The sequence below is a fragment of the Prionailurus bengalensis genome, chromosome A1, assembly GCF_016509475.1.
Source record: "Prionailurus bengalensis isolate Pbe53 chromosome A1, Fcat_Pben_1.1_paternal_pri, whole genome shotgun sequence".
In the NCBI taxonomy this organism is placed as follows: domain Eukaryota; kingdom Metazoa; phylum Chordata; class Mammalia; order Carnivora; family Felidae; genus Prionailurus; species Prionailurus bengalensis.
In genome coordinates this window covers 34,145,880-34,168,146 of record NC_057343.1, presented here as the reverse complement: position 1 = coordinate 34,168,146, position 22,267 = coordinate 34,145,880, and the positions used below count along the sequence as shown (strand labels likewise).

General features: G+C 35.2%; 1 protein-coding gene across 3 annotated transcripts in view; it reads right to left on the bottom strand.

The window, feature by feature from the left end:
- Positions 1-313: 313 nt before the first annotated feature.
- Positions 314-22,267, bottom strand: part of PCDH17 (protocadherin 17) — a 100,551-nt gene continuing 78,597 nt past the window's right edge. For 2 of the 3 annotated variants that reach the window (XM_043580105.1, XM_043580110.1), the window contains exon 4: positions 314-5,028. In XM_043580105.1, the coding sequence (XP_043436040.1) occupies positions 4,346-5,028 (683 nt within the window). In that variant the 3' untranslated portion in view covers positions 314-4,345. Of the gene's footprint in view, positions 5,029-20,865; positions 21,029-22,267 lie in introns of those variants that run through there. The other variant, XM_043580120.1, reaches the window with a different exon arrangement.

The window sequence follows — 22,267 nt, the reverse complement described above, 5'->3', positions numbered from 1 at the left end:
CCAAATTAATTTCAAACCAACTGTAAAAATTAGAAGCCACAAGCATCTAGGCTATGACTCTGTGGTAACCATCTGACTAGCCAAAGTAGCAAAGTTATCTGACAGACGGTTAACCCATTCCTGTCTAGAACCCAGTGAGATTACTGTCAAAGAGATTTTTCAAAAATCTTATTTTACCGGCAAACAAATAACTGGCAAAAACAGTTGTGATACCACAGTTGCTTTCCAAAACAATCACGATCAGTGTCCCTGTGGTACACAGTGTATAACACATCACCTCTGTGTTAATGAATTCAAGGGAAGGCAACACCGCTATTAGTAATAGCTTTTTATTCGGAGTCCTCATTTTCCAGATAGGTCACATTAAACACAGCCATTAAACAATAGCGTTGAGATAAATCCATACAATGTATGCTGCTTTTGTTGTTGTTGTCCTTGTTCACCAATCGCTTGGTGCAGCTAAGAACCTTATGGAGTGATGGGGCTGATGAATGGGAATAGCCAACCTGCAAAACACTGGGGCCAGGAAAGTCAGACTTTAATCAGGTCTCATTCAATTATGTTTCAAATCAACACATCTTGATAGCCAAAACTCTCATTTGAATTAATGCTGTGATAAATGCTGTCTGTTGTCAAAAGAATATAATTAGACAATAATGAGTGGGCATATATTATGCCAGACCTCAGTCTACTTGTTGACCTCAGCAACTTCTACTCCATTAGGCAACAAACAGCTTTTAACCTAGTTCTAATAAAGCATACTGCCCTATTACTACATGACTTTTTTTCTGGTGTCATTTTTTAAATTGAGCACTGCCTAAATCCTTTAAAGGGAAGTCATGTTTTACAAAATCTCAGGAAAATGAAACAGAGTCAATTTCCCAACTAGGAATTCAATTAATTCATGGAGTAGTGAGCCAATCTTTGTATACTGACTTCAATAAGGATACGTATGTAAGGTTAAGAAGTAATATGAAAGCATTCTTTAAAATTGCATGATATGTCTCTTTAATGTTTACTTTGGTATAGGTATGACTAACACTGATTCTCACTACTTTGAACTTTGATGAAAAGATCTTTTATCGTTAACATTTAATGAAAAGGTTGTTTTGTTACTGATTTTTTTTTTAGTTCATCGGTAAACAATTTTTAGAACTTTTTGACTTTCTTACAAAAATTTCTATAAATTCTTAGTCTGTGCTTCACTTCAGTTATTTAAGGACCTAAAAGACAAAGTATTATCAAGTTATTCTTTTTGAATGTGTGGGATTTTTTTGAGGGGTTGGTATTTGGAGGATGTGAATTAAGACAATTTTTCCACATTCTGAATTATGCTGAAACCCCTTGAAACATCACTGTTGGATCATGCATCACCCCTTAAAGCAAGTTGCTCTGTAGCGGGGTGATTTTGGCATCTCATTGACTTCCTTGGAAGCCGAGCACCAGAGGTCTGTGATAAAGGCAGCCGCCAGCCAAATGAATAAAGGTGAGATTCCCTCAACTCAACTATAAGAGCTTAGAGTCCTGACTGCTGAAATTACCACCAACTTGTAAATAAATAATCACTACTAAATACAGATAATGTGTTAAACAGCTAACACTAGTAAATCACTGGTGACAGAGAGCCTAAAGGTAAATCCCTCACACATTGGCACAACCAATTCTTAAAATCTTATAGTGTTTTAATGTCTTCAGACATATAATAAATTGAACAACTGGTTACTCAGCGTTAAGAATGTTTTAAAAATAAACCCTACTCTCTTTGTTGATCTCATTTACATACTGCCTTAGATTGAACTACGCGGCTATCTGTCTAGTAAGAGAGAAGCGACACTTGGTAAGACTAAATGGAAATTAGTTTTCCATCAAATTTCAGCTATCAAGCTAAATCAACCTGTAGTCTCCTGGCAAAAAATAACATCATATAACAGAGACAACACATTTCAGATACATAAATTGTCCAAAATATAGAGAGTCAATTAGGTTTCACATGTACAAGATCCCTTCTTTGCTAATTTAAACATTTATGAATAATAAAAACCAAGAGTAGAGCTTTGGAAAGGCTGTTACTAGGAACCAAATCCAGTTCTCGAGAGAATAAGGCTGATGGGAGTTGTCCGCTCTTCCCTTTCACAGCGGCTTTGCAAACGAGGTACAGTCTAAAATCTTGACGGCATTTGACGGAAATATTTTCAGTTGAATTTTTTGAGGTTTAAAATTACAAAACTTAATTCAGTTCATTGTTTGTTTTTGCTTTTGTTTTTGTTTTTAATATAATGGTTTTATGACATTTATGCTGTTTCTACACTGGCTTGGTGGCCAGAAAAGAAGGCACAGAATTCTCCACCAGTTTGCAAATAATGCATTTTTCTGCTCCAGTGCACAAACAGCCTTTATTTAACTCAGCACCACATTTTGTAAGGTATGGGCTGGAAACTGTTTGTCATGAAGCTGTAAAATGCCAAAAATTTTCGACGCTGAAGGAAAATGTCAATCAAGGCATTTTCCCATCTGCTGCTACTTCTGCAAGTGCTAATTTTGTTTTTCCCAATTCCTGAAATTTGAGGTTTCCTAGCCTCATATGGAAGTAAGTTTGAAACCTGCTAAATGTCACAAGAAAAGGTGTAACCAAAGGAAGGAATAGAAGGTGTATTGTTCTCGAAGGACGCCAATAAAAGGAGGCAGAAAAGTACTGAGAAAAAGGAAAAAAACATTTTGCTAAGACCCAGACCTCTTGAAAAACACTACACAATGCAAGTAACCTTTGCTGGTACCACACATGCATTAAAGCATTTTTCATGGTTTTGAAATATAATGGGAACGCACATCTTGAACCACGTAAGATACTTTTGAGAACCAATCAACGTTATGATATCTACATAGGCAGAAGCTGTATGTTATTGGAAAAACGTGAACAAGTTTCAGGTATTGGTACACATGTAATTCTTGTGACTTAGAGTGACTTTAATAAAAGCTTCTACAAGGACTTGCACGTAACCATGACTGACGGATGTAGTTTTTGACCTTTCAGTTAGCTCCATCAGCTCACTCAAACACATTTTGAACAGATTATGTACTGTAGTACTTGGTAGACTATACATTAAACAAGAGACTTTGCTCTGAGGCACTGCTTCCCACATTCCATGGGGAAAAGGAAGCAGGAAAAAACAAAACTCATAGAGTTCGACAGCTACCGAGGCAACACTTGCCATTTACAATATAAGCCCAAATATTTTTGCAACACAACTATATATTAATTTAATAAAATACACAATATAGCTCTTATACACTCAACAATTTGGCTCATATGCACTGAATCTGCAATAAATCAATAAAAATATGTCATTTGATGTAAACACATTGAATCTTCTTACATTTGCACATTTAAATGGTCATGTGATTTGTGATGTCTAAGACATTTTCACTTTCCTGAGCTATTTTAGTGTCCAGAAACGAATGAAATATATTGATCGTGTTCATTTCCTCCGAATATTATCATTCAATAGAAACTATTCTTCAGGTCAAATTTAAAACACATCCATCATTATTTATATGTTTGTTGGACACTAAAATGCTGAAGAGGCATTTTAAGCTTTTAAAAAAATTTCTTCTCCTTTAATGACGTGAATTAGTCTATGTGTGTGCAGGACAAAATGGACTATATCTTTTTACATTTAACTTTTATACGACATGAAGTGTCTTACAAATGACCAAGTTTTTTTTTTTTTAATTTTTTTTTGACTGATGATATGGAATGTCCTTTGTGTTTATATGTGTGGCAGGTAACTTTGTACAGAAATGTTTACCACAAATATGTGTTAATGTTTGGGGTAGCTTGGACTACTGCAAGGTCTTTTCGGGACTTTAAGTAGAAGCCTGTGATGACGGCTAGAAATCCACCACAGATCACAAATTATGACCCTGCTTTGTATGGGGTTTATAGGTAAACAGTTAAGTCAGCATAAATCACGGAGGACAGTCTCAGAGTGATCAGAAATACTTCAACTCTCACGCTGCATACCTTCCTAACAGATTGTCAAAAGGTAACTCGCCTCCTCATCCTCCTTTGTCTTCTTTCCTTTTTCTTCTCTCATTTTCTTTTCTCTTTCGGCATCATTAATTCTGTCCTAATATAAGTTTGGTCAAAACAAAACCATTGTTATCTCTGAAAAAGAAACAGCAGTGAAAAGAACATACTTGTGGGCACTTCAGATGTTCACTAAAAGCCTTAAAGCAGCATTGGTCTTTCTTCGTCCCTGTGAAATGGGTTGTCACCAGGAGGGATCGTTTTTAAATTAACAGAAGACACAAGAAAATGCCAATGCTTTTTTTTTTTTTTTTTCCCTCACTTTCTCACAGCCACAGGGTCATTTCCCCGGCAGTCCTGCAAAAGCTTATCAATCTCTCTCACGACTTCCTCTGCATCCACCGATTCTCTGCCCAGATCCCTGTTGGGGTGGTCAAGCTGTTCAAGAACAGCACCCATCTCGCTGGAATCCCGGCTGGCTCTAGAATGCACATCTGCAAAGACCCTTGCCATCTGATCGGGAGCCATGAATGGAGGGTCTCTCGGTTGCTTACTGGGTGACAGATACTGACTGTCAGTGGGCAAGTACTGGCTGCTTGCTTCGGCCAGGCCTCCTGGTTTCGCTTCGCAACCATCCAGAGAGCCTTTAGTTGAGGTGCAAGGCTCGATGCATGCCTTCGTTGGGCTGCTTGATGCTGAGGGGACCTCTTGGAGGAGAGGGCTCAGGGCACGTTTGGCTTTTAAATAAGGTTTAACATTGGCAATGAGAATAGTGTGCTCTCGCTTGTCTTTTCCAAATGTACAAAAAGTCTTTTTCCCGGTGGGATTCACAGTTTCGTAAGTCTCAGTCTCAACATTAGCTTCAACTGTGGGTACAAAGAGATTTGTGCGGTAATCTGCATTTTCAGCCTGATTGGCTGCAGGGAACTGTGGCATCCAACACCTGTCAGAATGACCAAGCACTCGGCATTCATCTGTGCAATTAACGCACTCTTCTGGTTCTGCAAAACAAAAGAGAAAACAGCAAATCCAATCATTAGGGTTGCTTTTAAATTTCTACTGAGGCTGCGATCAGCTCTCAGTGGGCTTGTTTGACCTCTGGTCTCTTAATTAAAAAGGAAAAGAAAACAATAATTAAAACATTTCAGGATGGTTGCATAAACCTGCTGGTTGAGACAATGGTTTTATTTAAGTCTATTCTCTAGATATTAATGAATTCCCATAGCCTGGGAAGAAGTAAAAAGTGGCCATTGGAGAATCATTCTCAGTGGAATAGAACATCACTGTAAACTAACCTCCTGGAGATATCAGTTAGTCTTTGTTCTGTATAACCCATCCTGGAAACAGTGAACTTCAAAAAGGATTACCAGGATTAATTTTTCAAATCAAATAATGGGGCAAAAACTAGATCACATACTTCCATAACAAGCCCTAAGCTGCTTTTTTTTTCATGTTTTATCACTATTTTGCTTGTAATTGTTATTTTGGTGACAGTCATGAAATAAAAGGTTTCCTTTAAAAGCCTACCTTTCCTACCGAGAGGAGCAAATGGAATTTCCTATCAGAATATGTTATGGATAAACTTGTCAAAAAGTGCACATTCCTATTTTATTAGATATGGGTATGGATCATGCAATCAGTTTTCTTCACTTCAGTTTTTTTTTTTTTTTTTTTTTTTTGGTGTAAGTAGGTGAAAATGGGTTTAGTCAACAGAGTTCAGATGAATGACAACTCATGATTTCCTGTTTTCCACGATAATGTCTTCAGTGAAAATGTTTGCTTCTCTCTTTTGCCAATAGGCATACAGAGAATCTAAATAAAGCAGTCTTTAATGATCTCTCTTTCAAAGATGCTGAACAGAAAATATGAAAGAAAATTCCTTCATAATGACGATAGCTGCATAATTCCACTGCCCCAATATTTTGAACTATAACTGAAATACCTCTTCCCAGTTGTCACTTTCATCTACAAATGATTGTTTCCCCTTATATTTAATGGTTCTTTTTAAATCAAGGACCTTTTTTTTTTTTTTTCCAGGAGAGGATATTTACACTTCACCTCTGTGTGATGGGACTAGAATTCCCCACACATTTAGCAACCCTTGGGGCAGCCATTTAATTGATGTGAGAGGATCTCTACAAATTCATAGTGTCCTGTGCAAGGAAAAAAAGGCCACATGGAAGATACTTAAAATAGAAAGTACCATATTTAATAGCCCTGATACATTTATACAGTTACTATTCAAAGTCATATGTAAAATCTGAGTTCAGACTTAAAACATATAAATGATTCCTTATCCAAAAAAGAAAACATAAACTACAACTTGATTTATCTCAAAAGGTTTTAGGATAAAAGAATTTCTTATGAGATTAATTTTTTTCTCGAAAGAAGTTAGAATAGTGTCTTGACAGAATAAAAATATTGTGGTTTTTCAAACACGCGTCATTCATATTGGTGAAATGTTAAAAATGTATTCAGGTAGCTTGCCTGTATTTTAATTTTGTCGTGTTTTCAAAAATATATTTCCATATGAATGAATGAAATATATTAATTTTATTATGTAATGCAGGCAAGAATAGTGAACTCAAGTACTCATACCTATAGACTCAAATACTATCTGTTTCTTGGAAGATTGTTAGACGGACAAACAGCAGCAGAAAAATCTAGCATTATACATTTTCTAGGAAGCCTTCCTGTATGGATTTAAAGTCAAACAGAAATTTGAAAACAAATGGATATTAGAAAATTTTCATGTCAGGTATCTGTTTTCTCTACCTATTCTGCATGGGAATCATAAAAATCACCTTTACATCTGTGTCTGTTTGTGTTAGAAAGAAAATACGTATGATTTCATTCAACCAATTTTGTCCTCCACAAATATAGTAGAATACTGTCTATTTCATTAGATAATATTTTTGTAGCTTTTAGAGCCATGACTTCTAAAAAATTCATTTACAACCAATGCACTCTCTTCGAAATATGCTAACATAGTTTTATATTCCAATATTGACTGGCCTTCAATACCAGCAATTTGGATGGCCTAGCACTGAATAAATTCAATATGAATTTTAAAAGGGAGTAAAAGAGAATAATGCAGATGTATGAAAGTATAAATCGACCTTGAATTTGAAACCATCAACATGAAATGATTGTTTGCACTTCACAGCTGAAAAATCTGCAGCTTTTTACTTCACTCCTTCATGTCCCAACCTAAGGAGCAAATTCTAAGTATTGATCATGATACATTATAAGCTGTTCACCTTCTGATTAGACTGTAATTTTGATCACAGCGGTTCCCAGACAGTGAAGAAAATCTAATGGATACTTTTGTACAAGCAGCAGAAACCATGAGCAAAAAGTGAACTATAATTGCCAAGGGTCAAATAAGAAAGAATTTATGAGAAAGTGAAATTATTTCTGAAGGAACATAAATAAATAGATGAATAGGTAGGTACAAAAAAAGAGACACAGGTAGTATATAACGAATGACCACATAGACATAGAAAGTAGACAAAATGAGAAACAAAGAAGAAAAAAGGAGAGAAGAAGGAAAGAAAGCTAAGTGGAGGGAGAGAGATGGGAGGGAAGAGGAGCTGTACGGGAGGATTCCTCTCATGTATACCTTCTCCTATGTATTTTTAAGATCCCCTCAGTACACTAAGTATTCTTATTATAAAATAATAGTGTGGGGCATTTTCTCAAGACCTAGAGCTACAAAGGTAAATAATGAAACTTCTGCCTGTACCGTAGGGAAAATGGAACCCAGAATAGATATGTCAAATTATATACAACAGAACTGAAAAAGAAGCAAATTATATAGACAGCCACTATTTGCATAGATTAGATATCTGTATCAGAAACCAAACTCAGAGACACTGGGTAGAAGTAAAAGTAATTGATCCTAGTCCAAGATTCACTTTTTTTCTTTTGGACTAATGTGAGATTACAAAGAAATTATTTACCCTCATTTAATGATTTCCTCAATATAACATGATTACCCTTTCACAAATGCACCCTTGGCCAAGAAAGATATCATAATCCAAATGGTGTGCAGATGAGAAACTGACAGATAAGCATGCTTATATTACAAAGAGAAAACTATTCTGAAGTCCAACAGCTGGAACTCTGGGCAATTCTGCCTGCAGGGAAGGGTTACAGTGTCACATTTTTAAAATGTATGATTCCTTGAAGGATCATGTGACAACCTGATAAATTTAAGTACTTGTTTAGTATTAAGAATTATTTTCTATGCTCTTATAGACACATCTGAGTATTACACAAGCTCTCAAAAAGAGGAATCTAAACATAGTCATCTTAATTATTTTAATTTTCCATCTTAATTTATATATTTTTGCAAAAGATATAAAGTCACACAAATGATTATAGTACTTGCAATGCAGCTGCACAACAAGCCACACACACACACACACACACACACACACGTAGAGATCTTTATCTGTGTGGGTGTGTGTGTTAAATTTGACCTTTCTCCAGGATATAGTCCAAACAAAATTTTAAAACTGAAATGTATAGCCAATGCATTCCTGAAAATTTACTAGCAGTTATTGCCATAAGAGAAATACAGATGAAAAAATGAAATGCACAGGAATCTTCTATATTCATAATTTAGGAGATAACATACATACATATAAAACGCACATATATATGTACACATTTTTATATAAAGCATTACACGTATAATGTACATAGGTAGGTATAAATCAATCTCCAATAACATTTTAATCTTTCCCTTTGCCCTACAACTATTGGTGCAAAATCCGTGATTGGATCAACAACTTGACTACCTCTGATTTTAGAACTTTATATAATTCAAATTGATTTAGACATAAAGATGTCTGAAATCTGCATATTCATATTAGCTGACATGTCTGAAAGCTTTCTTTTTAACCTAGACTAAGCAGTTTAATAACTTAATCTTAGCGATAGTAGGCAAGCAACCGTTTGGTGCAAAAATACACCTTCAAAGGAGCTGTCATTGTGGAAGTTACATCCTGCAAGGAAAAAAAAAATATTTAGGTAAAACATCAAACTACCTGCCCTTAAATTATTGGGTTTTAGCCATCTTCCATAAAGCTTTCCATAACTTCATGTTTACAATGTGATTTAAACATTGTGATGTCACTTTATCAATAGGGGTGCAGAGCCATCTCAAGGATAGGTAAAAGGTACCAAACATTACTATGTATAAGATTATAATTTGAAGCCAAAGCACTATTTAAACCAGTAGGAACTAATAAAGATTAAGGGCGCATTCGCTAAACATGATTATTTTGGGAAGAGTCAGGGGAAACAATCCTTGCGTATCATGACTCGGTGGTGTTCATTACTAAGGGAACGTGTCAAGAAGCCAGCCCCCATAAGATTTCCTACTCCGGAGTACATCTACCCCTTTACTCTAGTCTCTGTCACTCTCAGGCCGGAATTTATCACAAACCAGAATCAAGCTTACCTTCCCTGTCTTCAAAGCACTATAGCACACTACCCAAAGAGAGATGCTTGGCAACTGATTTGTAACTACTTACGGAAATATTAGAAAACATAAAAGGATTTCCTCCCCTCAGTTTCCATGTGACTGCTGCCTCCAGAGCCCAGATACTTGTATGAAAACATGCATATAGTTTCTAGCATAAGAATTTCAGATATGCTTCAGATTTAATTTTTTTTTAGATTTAGTTTTTTATAATGAAGAAATAAAGGTGTCACAGAAATCCGAAAACCAAACTCCACAAGTCAGAGAGTCAATGAGGAAGTTCTAAAATGCTGTGGCAATGGGGGAAGGGCATGTGAGAGAGAGTTTTCTCTGCTTTTTGACTGTCAATAAAATGGCTTTATTTCTGCTTTGTAAACAACTTTAAATAGGAATAGCTTTCTTCCCTTAGAGTGGTGGTTTCTAGCAGCATCTTAAAATTAGAGTTGTTTCCAAGTAGACAACTCTATAAATGGAAGTCCATTTTTTATTTGTTCTCGTTTTTCTTTTTTATTTCTAATTTACCTTCTTTCACCAACGTAAGCTTTCATAACACCTAATTAGCTGTCTGGAAAAGCAGAGAGCAGGGACCCATCTCTATTTATGGCTGGCACTGGTGTTTGGGAGATTAACTCTATGGAATCTAAACTAGGAAGCCATCACAGATTATCTACCAGGAAACAATGACAAACCAAGACCTTTGGCAGTTTCTGTGTATCAGTTTCCTACTGAAAGGTTTTGCTGGTATGAGAACAGCTTGTTTTCGCTGTCTTTTTCTGTTCTTCAGCACACACACTCAATTTCGCACATGCACACACACTTCCTTATGAGTGCAACAAATTCCGATTTAATCCAAATATATTCTAACGTATCAGATAAAAAGTATCAATGCTAAAATAGAAACCTCATCAGAATACAGTCCAACAAATCTGTGATTAAATTTTCCTTTCAGTGAGTTGACATAATTCACAAGATCCTGTGAACTGACACTTTGCTAACATAAACAATTCTTTCTTTTTTTGGCGGTTGATGATTATTCACTTACTTTCCTTTACCATCCTATAAACCCCTTACACTTGTTATCATGATGGGGTGAATCATTCTGTATAAATGGCACCTTATCTATATTCATTCAAATTATTTCCATTTATGATTTCTATGTCCCATTTACTAGCCGATTAATTAAAAATAAACCTTCTGATTTCAGTCTATCTGACTACGAGAGGGGTAAAATTTCACTCTCGATATTATTGCTAGAGACAGTGTTGGAAACTTGTCTCAAAACTTTTTTTTTCTGTGTCAGGTAAGAAAGAAAAAGAATATATTACAATTTTATCACACACTTTTTTTTTCTGCCAGTGTTCACATGACTGCCAGGCTTAATTTTAGCACAATTTTTTAATAAGGTTGGTACATCCTTGTGCAGGGAAGACAAGGAAGGAGTTAGGGAAAATGTGGCATCAGAGAACCAACCACTAAGATCACTGAGTGATCTTTCATCTACCGCATTGTATTTGCTGTGTTTCTTGTGTACGGGGATCTAATGTTTTACTGATCAAGGAACTAACACACAAATACACCTGTGGGATGTGCTGTTGCTTCTTTTTTTGTTTTGTTTTTATTTTTTTAACATCTATGTATTATTTTGAGACAGAGAGAGGCAGCTTCTTTTGTTTTGCTAATGTCAACAGGACCATGAATCGTGTTACGTACGCTGATATGCTCATTTCGTGAGGATGTCTGTTTACACATTGGCAGTGACACCATGAATAAACTGCAGGTTACAAGTCCAGAAACTTGCATTTTGTCCTAACAACTGGCCATCAGGAAGCAGAATTTGGACACACAGTTCACGTAATAAAAACACTGAGAGAGGCGCCTGGGTGGCGCAGTCGGTTAAGCGTCCGACTTCAGCCAGGTCACGATCTCGCGGTCCGTGAGTTCGAGCCCCGCGTCAGGCTCTGGGCTGATGGCTCAGAGCCTGGAGCCTGTTTCCGATTCTGTGTCTCCCTCTCTCTCTGCCCCTCCCCCATTCATGCTCTGTCTCTCTCTGTCCCAAAAAATAAAATAAAACTTTGAAAAAAAAAAAAATTAAAAAAAAAAAAAAAAAAAAACACTGAGAGAGAAACACATATATTTTTAGGTTGATCCACTGCCAATCAGGCTTCCAGGTTTTCCTTCAGTTGTGAAATGCCATTCTAGCTGCTTTTGATAGGTGGAAAGCACATTTTGAAGTGGAAGTTATTATAATACTATCAAGTAGTCAAACCATGGCAGCTTTGAAGCAGCAATCCTCCAGCGTGCACCTGCATTGCACAATGCTTCCGAATGTATTGCCACGGCTGCATTCAGACACCAGAAACCACTGGCCTATATCATAGTCAACTGAATCCAATTGCAGCTGGGTATGTGGGGCACTGGGAGCATTTGCACATACTATTCAGTGCACCTGCATGCCTTCAGGGATGGTTTTAAGTGTTTGTGACCCTTTGGACAGAACAACATGTCTACCAGAGTGAATTTTCTGGCATATATATTGACCACATATAGTAATGCTCTAAGATGAAGAAAACTTAAACGGAAACTTAAAGAATGAGAGCCAAAGGATATAAGGAAATCTGATATGGAAGTAGCAAGAATATCTTATAAGTGAGAATCTAAACCATGCATTGGGAACCTATTGCACAAATATAATTGTGTCCCATAGTGCACTGCCCTGAGATTAACGTTCATATTTTAGCTGTCCCCCCCTTCCCCAATCTGTAGGTGCAGCCATCATCACCTGGGGCAGAAGCAGATGCTTAAAGTGAAGGCACAGATAAATGGGGCCATCTCTTTCTTTCTTTGCTCCTTTTCTTAATGTTTATTTATTTTTGAGAGAGAGAGAGAGAGAGAGAGAGCACAAGTGGGGGAGGGACAGAGAGAGAGGGAGACAGAGGATCCCAAGCAGCCTCTGCACTGACAGCAAAGAGCCCAACATGGGGCATGAACTCACGAACTGTGAGGTCATGACCTGAGCCGAAGTCCCAAAAGTTTGCACGCTTAACCCACTGAGCCACTCAGACGCCCCAGGCCATCTCTTTCTTAACTGGTATGTTGATAAGAACTGGCTCTGAAACTTGATACTATACTAATGAAACAAAGTTTGCATTTGTGTGTGTGTGTGTGTGTGTGTGTGTGTGTGTGTGAGTGAGGGACTCTGACAGAGCTACTCAAAGAAAAACAATACAACTCAAATGCACCACGAGAGTAATAACAGCTCAAATTCAGTGACAGCATTAGATATGTACAGTTCGGTGGTTAGTTTGAAGAAGCTGTACTCAAGAATTCACAAGGTAAGAACGAATCAAACACAAACTTTGTGCTTAGGCATTGGAGGTTTTCAAGCAAAGTCATCTTGAATAGAATGTTGTAGAACAGTAATGTATCAAGTAAAAGTTTGTCATAAACAAACCTATGTGTATCCACTTCTAAAATTCTCCAGTCTGTAAGAATTTATCTCTTCACTAAGGCATTTCCACTCTGACTGGAAACTAGAAACTAGGTTTAAAATCAGCTAGGGCAAATAACTCCTGATCAATTACATTTTGAATTATGTTACATGAGTGTCAAGCAACAGAAATACAGAGAAAAGTGTTGACTACATATTGTGAAAGGCTTTGTACTAGTCATAGTGCTTGATCTAAAATTCAAAGGATGATGAGTTTCAACAAAAAGTAGAGAGCAGGAAGAGGATGATCCAGGTGAAAGGGTTAGAAAGTGAAACAGTAACCACACAGGACTGTGCATTTCACAAGATAGTAAAAGACCACTTTAGGAGTCAAAGGACATATGTGGCAATACCAAAAAATAAATTATTAATGTACAGAACATTGACTAGGATTTAAAAGAGAATAGAAAGGCTCTGAATAATAATAATAATAATAAATAATGAAGCAGACAATGAGCCCTCAAATTATAGGTATTTGAATGTCCTATGTCTCAGAAGATTTTTAAAATATGTGCTTGATCAAAAAGGTATTAGACAGCACTTATTAACATACAAACTGAGATGAGCCACAGGGCAAGCAGCGTTCAAATCAGCATTATTTCTGGAAACAGATATATAGATTTTTGGTCCCCACCAGGATATCTCCAGCAGAGCACAATAGGACATGACATGATTCACTGGAATAGTCATTCAGACCTCATTGTGACCCCATTCTGCTAACATCTCATCCTACTCCTTATAAACTAGAGAAAGTCTTAATGCATGTTGACTCAACTGGTATTTTATATTAATAGGATAAATCCTGTATTTTATAATTCTGCATTAAAAAATATTTCTTCTTCTTACATCTAGATTATCTGTCTTCACTCTTTCTCTAATTTACTATTATTATTACCCAACCATAAGATTGCATATGAGCACATCTGAAAGATTAAAGGATTCTTTGAGAACGCCAGAAGAGGAAAGGTTTGGAAGAAAGAAGATCTGTTTGGTGTCTAGGAGAGAGGTAATAAATAATTTTACAAGCTAAGGAGAATGACCACAGATAAGGTAGATGAGGAATCTCAGAAACTTTTCAAAGTTGGTTCCGGATATGAGGAATAAATTTCTACAGGAAATTCCTGAAAATGTCCAAGATAAGCATTCCTGTTTAGGATGAAGATAATGCCACATTTTTCCACTGAATTATATATACCAGCATTGCTTCGTAACTCATTATTTTTTAATCCATTTGCCTCAATGAGATCCTTACACACCTTGAGGATCAAGGTACCGATACTGTGTTCCATTCTTTCATTCTTTCATGCTCTATTCCTTGAGCACACAGAACACATTCAATATTTACACCTGAAAGCTGCCATTGATGTAAAAGAAGAGTAAATTAAAAAGGCATCTAATACTATGGGTAATCTACAATAGAAGAGACTATTCCTTATAATTTACTTATTTCAAAATCATTCAAACTAGAATTTAAATAAAAAATTGAAACAAACAAACAAACAAAAAACCTCCTCATTCATTTATGAGGTTGTGAGGTTAGCTTTCAGAATGATCCCAGGACCTAAACAATGTTATGCAAAATGGCTCTCTTTCACTGTGAATTATACAGGATTTAAAGTTCCATGAGATCTGGGGCACCTGGCTGGCTCAGTCAGTGGAGAACGTGACTCTTGATCTCAGGGTCATGACTTCAAGCCTCACTTTGGCCCTAGAGCTTACTTAAAAAAAAATGAAGTAACATCATATCTGTCTGTTAGATACCATGCTTATATAAAAATCTAAAGTTCTCTATTTATTATTGATAACCTATAGAGTTCCATATTATTATTTATTTATTATAATTTAAAATAAGATAAATAAACCTGCCTGGGATATATATGTAAACACAGAGGTCAGAATATTTCCCCTTAGGGTTTTTTTTTAGATCAGTGACACCTTTATTGAAATTAAAGTCTAGATTTAAATAATCACCTCTTTATACTTTTAAATTAAAGAAAACAGCAAGTATCCTGAAAACCCACACCTCAGCATCTATAGGTTTTTTTTTTCCTTCACTCCTGGGTTTCTCCTTTTGTCCTTTTTTGATTCTACTTCATTGTTGTGTCAAACGTGCCAGTTTCTCTGTTTTAGTTTAAGTTAGCTGCATCTATATCTTGTACTTTATCTGATAGCTATCATCACATGTGAATTCATTAATAAGTCCCTGTAATTTTAGAGTCTTGAAAGGGTTAAGGCAACTTCCAAAAAGAACCTGATTTATATACGGCGATAAACCTAGCTCTGGCATGAAATAGTTAGTGAAAGACGTTTGGTTTACAAGGACAAATTTAAAATTATAACAACTTAAACACTACTCCGAATTTCAGGCCCAAGACTATTTAAATATGCTACTATTCTTCATCTTTAAAGAGGATGTTTTCTTATGCTCTTATTGCCTCTGTTAGCTAACCCCATCTCAGATAATGACACCATTTTTGATGACATGGATGAATACATCCAAAATTCAAGGCATCCTCCGAGCAAAGTGCTAATCCTGTAAGGAAGGTCAATGAAAACATGCCTGTTAAGCTGAACTCCTTGCAAGAAGCAAGGGAGATAGTCTCATGAGCATTTTTCTCTCAGGCTTGCTATCTGATTTCTATTGGGATATATATCTGTGTACCAGTTCAAATCCCGTTGTTCATCTCATTTCCAGCACTTGTTTTCAATTGCTAGAGACAAGTACACAGAGCTGGGTGTCATTTTTAACATTCTCAGAAAACAGAGTTAATTCAGATGCAACTAATCCTCTCTAGCTTATTATTTAGTGATCAACACCTGCCAACAGGATTTGGGAGTCCCAAAAGATAAATTTTTTAAGAAAGATTTTTGTGTTTTCATATTTTCAATAACATTCTAGTCTCTGAAAGCTTTTCATAAAATTCATAGGGCTCTTCTCTAGAGATAGATCCAAAGTTTCGATTCACTTACCTTAAATTAGTTGGACACGGTTCCAAAAGAGCAGATCAGTTCAGGACTTTTTAAAAACATAATGTTTTTAAAGGAAGATGCAATACAAAATGTATTTATGGACATATATGAATGGGAAATATATGTGAAACTATACTTCTCTATAAATGATTCCTACAAATATTGCTTATATTACAACTTAAAAGTGAACCAAAGGTAAATGTTCTTGATGTGCATGCATACACACACACAAATGATAATAAATATGTATTTTTCACCAAAAATGCCTTCTGTGAAATGAAGTTTGTGTGAAAGTACTATTCAGATTGATAGTGTCCCAAAGGTAACTTTAGATTAATACACCAGGGGCGCCTGGGTGGCTCAGTTGGATTAGCATCCGACTCTTGGTTTCAGCTCAGGTCATGATCTTGCGGTTAGTGAACTCAAGTCCCTCATGCTCCGTGCTGACAGTGCAGAGCCTGCTTGGGATTCTCTCTCTCTCTCTCTCTCTCTCTCTCTCTCTGTCTGCCCCGCCCCTGCTCATGCTCTTTCTCAAAAATAAATAAAATTAAAAAATTAAAAAAAAAGAGTAATATAACAATAGTTTGAACCAAAACAATTTGGCCTTGATTTTATTAAAACAACTCCTACTACCAAGCTGCTCATGTTACCACAATTATTTGCTACTATATTATAGATAGTTTTAAAATACATAAAGAGTAGGAAAGGAAAGAGAACTAACAATTTAAATAAAGCCTGTTCTTGGAATTACTTCTCTGAAACCATTCTGTTCTTATTACCTTTAGTGTGCTGTAAGTTTATTGGAAGCTGATGTTTTTTTATCCTGTATGATTGGGTCATCCCAAGAATGAAAATTTAAGCAAAATCAATACACTCAATACTATGTTCTAGAGTAAATATACAAAAGTGTTTCTTGTAATGGATTTTACTGGCAATGACAAGCCATTTTTCTGTAACAGCTTTAATATTTTGTAATCATTAAAGCACACTGAAGCAATGGAGAAATTGGGAAAAGAGGTCTGGAAATTCATAAATTGTAAGATAGGAGATGCGTCCCTCTATATCACCCTGTTATGTAATCAAACCGAGAGTCAAAAGCTATTGGAGAAGGCTATCCTTGAATCACAGCAAAGATAAAAATGTATTTTTAAAGGATATGAAGGCTTATCCATCCATAACGCAGTATTAACATCAAAGGGTGTCTACAGTGATGTTTTAAATACTTTCTTATCTTGGAGAGTACTTTCTATGATTTAATTGATAATCAGTCATACCTGGAGCAAAGAACAGATGATAAAAGTGAAGTGTAGTCCCCATGAGTAATATTAACGGGGAAATAAATATAAATATATGAAAACTTATTTTATTTTCAGACTTGCAATCTAAATCTAATCTAATTGGAAATTCATATTGATATCACAAGGAGAATTCATTGAATTCATTGAGACAGTCTTTTTTAAATTCAGGCATGCTATATTTGATTCCCCCCCCCCCAAGAATATGTATGCTCAATTTCAGAAGAAGTGATCCTTTGTGTTGCCAAAGCTATTTTTGAGGAGCTGCCTAACAATTTCCATGGTCATTCCTGAAAAAGGTTATACAGTCGTCCTCCCTTTCCCATTCAGATACGGTCCGAGACCCCCAGTGGATGTCACGAGTAGCACCAAGTCCTATATACACTATGTTATTTCCTATACATTCATACCTACAATAAAGTTTATTTTTAAAAAGGTTTATTTTTATAAATTAGGTACACTAAGAGATTAACAATATCTAATAGTAATATAATGCAATTATAACAATATACTGTAATAAAAATTGTATTGAATGTACCCTTCTTGCAATAATGTGAAGTGATAGAATACCTATATGATTAGATGAAGTGAGGTGAATGATGTAGGCACTATGACGTGACATAGGCTACTATTGACCATCTGATGAGATGTCAGAGGAGGGTCATCTGTTTCTGAACCATGAGGTTCACTTCAGGTAACTGAAACCATGGAAAATAAAACTGTGGATAAGGGGGACTGCTATAATCTGAACTACTCAGCCTCGTGTTCAAAACCCTCTGTAATCTGCCCCAAATAAATTATTTAGGCAGTTCTGTCATTAAAAAAACAAAAAACAAAAACAATAAACTTAGATTCTAACAAGTAGAATTTGTATACTTTCTGTTCCAGCAAATATTTCCGTAATCTTTAGGAAAATGGTAGCAATCATCTAACTGAACCCTAAAATTCCTTTAGAAGGCTGTAATTATTACCTAGGTCAATTGGAGAATGTGGAACATGCTAGTGGACATATACTTGGGATCACCATGTGTCTGCTCAAAAGAGAGAACAACTTGAATTTGAGAAAGTGTCACTTTAACCTTAAATTTTTAGGTGACTTAATGGTTATGTTCCTTGATCTAAAATTATCTAATATTAAAACCCAAGGTGCAATGCAAAATGGAATGAAATATAACTATTTGATCTGACAAATTTCTAATAAAATATGTATTTGTGTTTCTTCATTGAATTGATAAAAAACATGCATGATCACAACAGAAAATTACCTAGTTAATTATTATTGTAAATAAGGTCACTGTGGTAAGTATTATTGCAAAATAGAAAAATTATTAAGTTAGAAGTACTTGGCAAATGTAACTTCTTATCTATTGGGAATGATGCTTTTATGATTAAAAACATATATATCTGGACATAATTCTGCATAAAATTCCAATATAAATGATTCATTGTAAGATTAACCATTTATTTTAACAGGTCATAGTCTAACAAATATAACACATTGATCTACTTATTATCCATGAACATAAAGGTTGTATCTATACGAACCATATAGTTGAAAGATAACAGTGATTTCAACAAAAAGCTAAAGTTATTATGATTATTTTACAACACACACATGCATGAAATGATTATATTACATATAATCATTCTAGTATTTTAAAAATCAAAGAAATATATATGTACAAAAATAGGAAAATATTATATTCAATGAGCTCCAGTAACAGAGTTTTAAATTGAAGATTTTATTGTAGCATATATCTTGATGGAAAATATTCATAAGCTTCACTATCTTAATATTTTAAGTGAAGGCAATATACGTTTTAAAATGACAGCTTCCAATACATCAGGTAACTATCAACAAAGGAATACAACTAAAAAGGCATGCATTCATTTCCTTATATAAGCACCCTTTGTACACATGATGAAAAAATACATTCCCATACCAAATGGAAATGAATGGAAGGAGCCTTGCCTAAGGACAAAAATCCTCTGGAACTATTTAATGGAAATAAAATAAAGACCTAACCCGCCTTGCAACAGCTTTTGGGTTTCCTGATGCTCAGTGATAGCTCCCAGAGGGCCCAGTGTTTCAAGTTAATAGACAGTCATGGTGAAGCACAGGTGTGCACATGCACACACATGTACATTCACCAGAAGCATGCGTGTGCACATGAGCAGAGTGTCAGTGTCAGATTAAGAGAGAGATTTTTAGGGACACACAAAATAATGTGCAGACATTTACATTCTAAAGGCCAAAATGCTTTTTTTGCTATAAATTTTACCCTTAAATTTAATTCTTACATTGAAGTTGAAAATAAGAATTGATAAATAAAACTCTTTTTCCCAATCGATTATAATTTAGTAAGTGTGAAATCACAACTATTTAAGGATGACAAGGATGATTTTATATAGATGTGTCAGTATATGTGTATGTACATGCACTCATGCTGTCAAACATTCCACCTTACTCCCCCAAATTGGAAATAAGTAAAAATTTCCTCACTGCAACACTGTTTGAGGCCTTTTCTTGTATTTTCTCTCCAATTTCCATTCATTTCCATCTAGAAATAATGCAACCTCTTCTCTTTTCCTGGCTTGAGTAAAGCAACACAAATAAATATAACACTAATAGATTACTGTAACATACATGTGTATTTTTCAACCACAGCGACAACTTGATATATTAATTTTCTCCACTGGCTTGTTTCCCTCGTGTAGAGATTAAACTACTGAGAAACCAATGAAATCTCTCAAAAGCATTCAAATGACTCAGACTTGGACTATATACAACCCAGAGTTAGAAGAATATCATGAAATGAGCTAAAATTTCACCTGAGATATATACTTCTTTCTGTCTTTCACTTAATCCATCCAGTTATTTCAAATTTCAATGTGTTTTCCTAGATTGTGTGAGTCACATGTAGAGCATACTTCCAAATTAAAACATATTGACAAAATTTATCGAGTTCAGGGGATTTTAATTTTGAGCTTCACTAGCTGTTGCAATTGACATGAACTTGGTTCCGCCCTGCCTTTAGGAATCTGTATTAGGGTGATGTGTACCGATTTTACAAAGTAATGTGTAAAGAAGCCTTTAATATATTTCCATAAAATAACACATCTAATTTGGAATGTAATTGCCTGTCCAAAGTGAAAGAAGAATTTGTGGACCCAATTTCTCAGGTGAAACAGTTTCTTCTTCAGAATTCAACAGTGATGTACCTTGCTCTATACCAACAACTAACATTCAAGGAAAATAACCAATCCTCTTCTCCTATATCAGCCCTCTATTCCACCAATTTCTTCCTTAGCATTTCCCTAGCACTAACTCTGAAGTGAAATTTGTACAAGTGGTGATTTTTTACATTAAGCAATTAAGAATTGGACCACTTACACTCTCTTAAGAACTATAAATGTGAAAAAACAAACCCTGATATAAATGAATATGTAGAATCTCTTTTCAACCCTTAACCTTACACAGCTTTTCCTGAAATATTGGAAGTAGCGATGCAAATAAAATAGAATAAATTACTTATTTACTATTCTATTTTCCTTTAAAGGAATAAAGTCTACACATTCTGAATTTATGTGTGGATAGTCTTATGAGTGTCATCATGTAACAAGTAAAATTCGGATCACAGAGAAGAAAGCCAGCAGATGAAGAAATTGCTCACCTGGAGGAAGTAGGTCAACAGACTGAAGTCTAGTTGTGATGGTGTGTAGGGTGAGGATAGCAAAGGAAAGCAAAGTCGGGAATGCTTGAAAAATAAAATATTTTTAGTTAACAAATAGAAAAACCAAATGGGAAAAAAGGGCCAATTGAATCATGAATCCTTCTCTATTGATTGAAATTTTTATATTAAAATCCTTTAGATTGATCATTCCCTAACAGATACGGTCATTTGTATTTCCCCAGGTGCATAAAACTTAGTGTGACTGGAAGAAAATTACTTTGGGGGCATATTTCCATTTAGAGGAGATAGAAACAATGCAAAGTAACTATAAGAATGCCTAGGTCAATGGGAAAAATACTCCTACGATGATGGATTCATTTATCCTAAATAAAATAAAAAACCTTTCTGTAGTAGTGGGTAGAATATGTAAAAAATCAGGCCACCAAAATCAAAGTTGCAGACTGTCTATTCTTTAATATCCCTAGAAACAAAGCTCTAATAAAAGTTTTCACTGCTAGTGAAATGTTGATGTGTATTGTCTGGAGCTTGAAACAACAAACTGTTTGAAACTTAGCTGTTTACTCAATCCCCTAGAAACCGTCAATTGTTAAAAGCGTATTGATTTTAGTAATAAGAAATATATATATTTCTGAAACAATTTCAACTCTTTTTTTTAATCCAACACATAACAATAAATGTTATTGTTATAAAGAAATGCTGCATTTTGTTTTTATTTTTGTTTTGCTTTTTAAGCACCTCTAACTTGGGCATATATGGATGTGTATAATTGATCAATTTCTTAGACAAAAAAAGAATGCTTTGTTTGCGTCTAAATGCATAATGAATATATGAAATCAATTGCTATCTAAAAGTCATGCCAAAAAAAAAAAAAAGGCCTGTTGGTGAGCAAAGTAGCTTTATTTTTCAAATAGTCTCATTTTCTTATTTTCAACCTTTATTCAACATCTGTTGTTTGCCCCTCCCCTGGAATGTAATTATGCAGGATTCCAATGTAAAACAGGTTGAGTAGTTAATAACAGGCAGCTCAAACATTTTTCCACACTGTTTCCCTGCAGATGTTTTCTCTCATTTTTTTTTTCCTTTTCTCCCCTGGCTTTGTGTTTAATTTGTGTATGTTTCTCTTCTATTCTTCAAGTATATTCCCACAACAGATGGAAACACCTGAAAATAAGTCTGCCTCATGCACATGTTTAAATGATGCCTATTGTGATATTAGCACAGAAAAGAGAATAGAGAATATTGGTTTACAGAAAAAAATAATCTGTAAGTCACCTTGTTACTATGTTCAATTTAAAATTCTGA